This window comes from Orbicella franksi, chromosome 9, assembly GCF_964199315.1.
Source record: "Orbicella franksi chromosome 9, jaOrbFran1.1, whole genome shotgun sequence".
NCBI lineage: Eukaryota > Metazoa > Cnidaria > Anthozoa > Scleractinia > Merulinidae > Orbicella > Orbicella franksi.
In genome coordinates this window covers 10,497,830-10,503,064 of record NC_138153.1, presented here as the reverse complement: position 1 = coordinate 10,503,064, position 5,235 = coordinate 10,497,830, and the positions used below count along the sequence as shown (strand labels likewise).

General features: G+C 37.8%; 1 protein-coding gene across 2 annotated transcripts in view; it reads right to left on the bottom strand.

The window, feature by feature from the left end:
• LOC145498361 (aldehyde dehydrogenase, mitochondrial-like) overlaps window positions 1–5,034 on the bottom strand; it is a 13,932-nt gene extending 8,898 nt beyond the window's left edge. The window contains exons 1-6 of one of the 2 annotated variants that reach the window (XM_081478285.1): window positions 4,507–5,034; window positions 3,868–3,990; window positions 2,431–2,469; window positions 1,672–1,776; window positions 579–719; window positions 150–279 (exon numbers count right to left, since the gene is read on the bottom strand). In XM_081478285.1, coding sequence (XP_081334411.1) covers window positions 150–279; window positions 579–719; window positions 1,672–1,776; window positions 2,431–2,469; window positions 3,868–3,972 — 520 coding nt within the window. In that variant the 5' untranslated portion in view covers window positions 3,973–3,990; window positions 4,507–5,034. Of the gene's footprint in view, window positions 1–149; window positions 280–578; window positions 720–1,671; window positions 1,777–2,430; window positions 2,470–3,867; window positions 3,991–4,120; window positions 4,480–4,506 lie in introns of those variants that run through there. The other variant, XM_081478286.1, reaches the window with a different exon arrangement.
• Between the last annotated feature and the right edge of the window lie 201 nt (window positions 5,035–5,235).

Sequence of the window (5,235 nt, the reverse complement as noted above, 5' to 3'; positions counted from 1 at the left end):
CCAAAGGGCTGGTGTGGACCTGCCATAAAAATCCTATCAAAAAGCTAAAACTAAAATGATGTCTGGCCAGACAGTTTAGACCTAGAGAACAGTTGATGTCTTTATGCAGTTGTAACATACATGTGCACTTCAGGAGTCTATATACTAACCAATTGGTATTGTTTTGCCATGAATTTTGTCAGCCCAACCAGCATAATATCTGTAGCACTTCTTTGTCATCTCCAAGTCAACTGTGAAAGAATCACTGAATGGCTTGCCATTATCCAAAGTCTCCAAACTCTGCAGCAAAAAAAAAAAATGGGATTGCTTTCTTTACAAGATATTAATAAATGTATCAAATATAAAACACTGTATTTGACCACATGACCACATGTGCATTTCAGAATATTCAGCCTGACATTTTATTAACAACTCACCAACAATCAGCAAATCAAGATTAATAAATTTGCTATGATTAAATATAATAATTACATTTAATCATAGCAAATTTAAATTCATTGACTTAGATTCCAGTCTGGAAGAACAGTATGGGTTTCTCAAAGGCCTTAATCTTTTTTTTGGAACAAAGTTGAACTTACTGCAAGATAAGCTTGGTCGCGCTCAATCAAGTCAGCCAGTTTGTTCAAAAGTCTTCCCCGGTCTGATGCATCCATTGTTCTCCAAGGACTGCCCAGTTTGAAGGCCTGCTTGGCTGCTTTTACAGCGACATCAATGTCTGCCTAGATATCGGATTCAAAGCTACATCAATTAAATTTGAATTCAAAATCCATGCAAGTGCTTTAATTTACACAGCAACATCAATGTCTACCAAGCTATACAACTGACCATTAAATCGGCATTATTTTAAAATCCAGCCACTTTCAGCAGTGGGTGCTTCAAATTACAACTAATACAAGTTGAACACATGCCAATAGCTGTAAGGACATTTTCTATCAATTACATGTAAACAGTTAGAACACTGGATGGCAGATTCTGTGGAAAAGAAAATAATGACAGTGTTGTTTTCTAGAGTGGAACTTTTAACTCTTATGGCTTTTGCTAGGGCAAACTGTGAGAAGTTGGTTGGATAACATGCAATGAACTTATTAGGCAGCCTTTCTGGAGGTGCTATATGCCTACTCCCACTGCTAAAACATTATTCTTTATAAGTTGCTTTGGTCTCTGAGCATTTATAGCTTGATTTGGTATTATTTGTGATTACAACAGTGTCGTAAAACCAAAACCAAAATCAAACCAATTACTTACCAGTTAGAGTACTCAGCCAATTTTGAACTGATGTAAAACCAAAACCAAAAGCAATTGAAACTGTCAAAATACTTTTGACTCTCAATTGAAAACCTGCAATTGAAAACCCCTCTATTCAAAGAGAATTAATAATTTCTTAATTTTTTTTTTTTTTTTTCATTTGTTTTTCTTGTCACATTTTGTAAGTGTAATGTTGACAGAGCAAAAAAGGTGAAGAGAGGCACTGTGAGAGTATTTAGTGTCTTGCACAAGAAAACAATGCAATGATCCCAACTAGGACTGGGAAGGGCTCGATCCCGGGTCCAGTGGACTATATAACCATTAAGCAAATCTCACCTCTTAAATTCATAATTTAAAATGCTGACAGAGCTTGCAATAAACGGCTATTGCAGTAAGAAAACATGTTTAACATATACTTCGCAATACCTTATCACCCTCAGCTACATCACATATTTTCTCTCCTGTTGCTGGATTGATTGTGGGGAAAGTCTTACCACTGACAGAGTCCACAAACTGGTTGTTGACGAAAACCTAACAGTGGATTGAGAAGCAAAACATATCAATTGACATACTTTACAGGTACAAGTTAAAAACATTATAATATAGATAGGACCCTGTACGTGCTCTGATTGGTCAAAAGTCCATGTTTTATCATAGTAGAAGACATAGAAAAAGCATGTAACTTTTATTGTTTTTCGCCACACTACCTCTACTACAAAAAAGCAAATGAAGAAGCCTAAGACATGTATGACACTGTGACAAAAGACTCCAGACGTTTGAGAACACTCAAGAAATGTAGAAAACACTCACCTGCGGCTCCTGTTTTCTACATTTCCCTCGTGTTCTCAAATGCCTGTTGTGTTTTATCACAGTTTAATACACGGCTTCGGCTTTTAATTGTTAATTAATGAATAACAAAATTATCTAAAAATATCAGAACTGTTACGAGAGGAAATATTCATTATTACAGAAAGAAAGTAACTAGTAAAAAAAAATTAAAGATATCTTGCACTTTCCTCTTTAAAGCAATATCTCATGATGAAATATTTATTTTGATACTGGTGTCTAAGATACTACACTGGATTCACCTAAGTTGTGTGCCTGGCCTTCTTCAATTAGATGACCTTAAAGAAGGTGGATAACAAGAGTTCCAAAACATGTACATGTAAATAGAGTTAAACCTACCTGGTTGTATTTTACTTCAGGGCTGTCATCAATCTTTACCTGTCAGATTAAAAGAGCCAGACTTCTGTAAAATGATTAAGCCGTGCATTTCATTGGAATAATCTAGACCAGGATCAGTCGCACAACAACACTTGCATCATGGTCAAGGTTGGATGCAGCATGATCCGAGTGATCTTAGATCAATGATCCTGATTTAGATCATCCCAAAGAAATCTACCTTCAGTGGTTGTATTTTTGTTTGCTCGACTGTTTATTTGTTGTTTTTTTGTTGTTTTGTTTTGTTTTGTTTTGTTTTTTTTACGACAAATAGAGATGTTCTGTCACCAGCCCTAGGGAGGGATGAGTGCTTGGTGGCACAACATCTGGGGAAGAAAACAACTTCGGTCATGTACATACATATGGTGACAGCTAGGACTCATTGAAAGAAGTCGGTTATGTATTGTCAGCAGTTTAATGCATGTGCATTAAAGTGAGGTGGCCCAGTTCTTGTTAGGGTTCGCCATGTTGAATAATTTTGCAGTTGTTGTGTGTGTGATTTTATCCAGCCAAATCAAACCCTTTTAGAAACCATCGGAGGGTTTCTTAGTATTTAACAAAGTCTCACTTAACTTTTGACCGCATTTAACATTTTTTTTTTTAATCCGACCAGAACAACTCCCAGTTTACCTTGGAAAGTGTATTAAACAGCAGGCAACTGATGGGGTTGTTTGATTACAAGTACCAGAATACCTCACTTGTTCTTTTTCTAATGCAAACTAGCAGAAGGGAAATTGTTAGTTAACCTCTCTGTGGTTTAAAAATTTAAATAATAAAAGAGAAATGAAGCGAGTCCTTCAGTTGTAGCCAAATGACGCATCCTACATATGTATGCTATTCACAAACAGGAAGTTACATGTATGTATTCCCAAGACCCCCTACTACTCAGATGTAAAACAGCAATGATTACCAATCTAGCCTTACCTAGCCATCTATGTATTCATGAAGAGACTTGTGAGATCGGTGCCAGACAATTCATTACGTACTTTATACTCCAACGCTCTTGGTATAAACTATTCAGGCAATCTAAATAGCTTTCAATTGGTATTCTATTGTTTTGTTTTCATCCTATTGCAATATGCAAATTTGAACGTATGCATTTCACGGTGGGGTTTTCGACAAGAAATACCTCGTAAACCTTCTCTCATAACTGATTTCAGTCGTTATGGTATAAACGCTACCGCTAGCTAGCATAATGGCAAAAGTTGCTACACTGAAAAAGTTTCACTTTTGTGAAGCGACGAAAACAATTAGATGGCCTGTCTAATATTAGCGTATTCGATATACAATAGTAAGAGTTGTGCTCGAAGTCCGTGTTCAGTTTGTTATTTCTAACAGTCGTCATTTCCCCAGCATGAAATGACACACTACTAAAATTAAGCAATATCAACATTACATTACCTCTGCGAGTGTGGCATAAGAAAACCTGTTGATAGAGGCGGATGGAACAAATCGCCCCCGGGCTACAACGCGAGAAAGCGACCGGAGAGGAAGACGGAGCGCCATATTCGAGACAATCGACACCTAGAACAAAGACAATTTAACAATCTGACCTCTATTAACTATGATCTGAGACTTAAAACAGACACCAAACAGAACAGATACAGAATAAAATAGGGTTGATAGCGTTAGCTACTTGTAACCTGAGCATAACCTTTTATCGAAATGTCTTGCTTCGAGAGCGGACGTGTTTACTCAATTCTCTAATTGACTTTCAGCTAATTCTTAGATTGTCGTTTGCTCGATATCTCTTGATGTGTGTACTGGTGTAGTTTACAAGGATCTACGAGATCCACATGACGGAACATGACGTGACGGTGACAACGCAAATTCTGCATTTCCGCATGCATAAGCTTATGATTCTCGCTCCGGTAGTTTCTCGCAGCAAAGATTTAGATTTAGATCCAAGCGTATTCTTCTTGGGCAACTTTACATAAGATTCAGCACCACACATTTTCTGGCAAAGCGGGGTTCTATAGGAAAACTCAAAATGCTACCGACGGTGAGAAAAGAGCCTTCAACAAGGAGCGATCTTCCTACCTTCCAAACTGTGCAGCCTTGACGATCAGGGTTTCTGAAAAACTCGTACCCAGCGTCTTCTCGGCTTTACACCCCCAGCTCCTCCCTTCTCCCTTCCTCCTCCCACGCTGTTCCCGCGGCCGTGTTGAGAAAAATATGGAAAACAGCAGCTTTCTCCAGAGAATTCTCAATTCAGAGGAAATTTCTAGATTGAGAGACCGCTGCGGACTTGCGGTTGTTGTTGATTACATTGTTGGAACGTTCTGGAATTACTTGACGCAGAAAATAGCAGCGATATAACCTATCGAGTAATTAGTATAAATCTACTACCTCTGATTGGTTACGCTACTCACGTTCTATTCTGTGACAGATAGTGAGTAGCATAGCAGCGAGCGCTGGGGACCGCTTTTTGTGTTTTCAAAGTGTCTGTGAAGAGGATTCAGATGAAAGTTTTAAACGACTAGTAGATTTAAACAATTAGATTATTCGCTCTCGATTTCTATGCGTGATAGTTGACTCGGACTGCGCCCTCGTCACGGGATAGAAATCTCAAGCTCATAATCTAATTGTTTAATTTCGCTTCTCGGGCAAATATGCTAGTTTTAAGAACATCAAATTTCCAAGGGGCAACTGTCAGACTAATGGTTCCGAGTTCCGCTCGCCAGTTCAAAAATCATATTGAAATATTTTCAACTTTTTTAGAAGAAAGCCGTAAAAGCCAAATGTAAAATTTAAAAAGGGAAATAAACA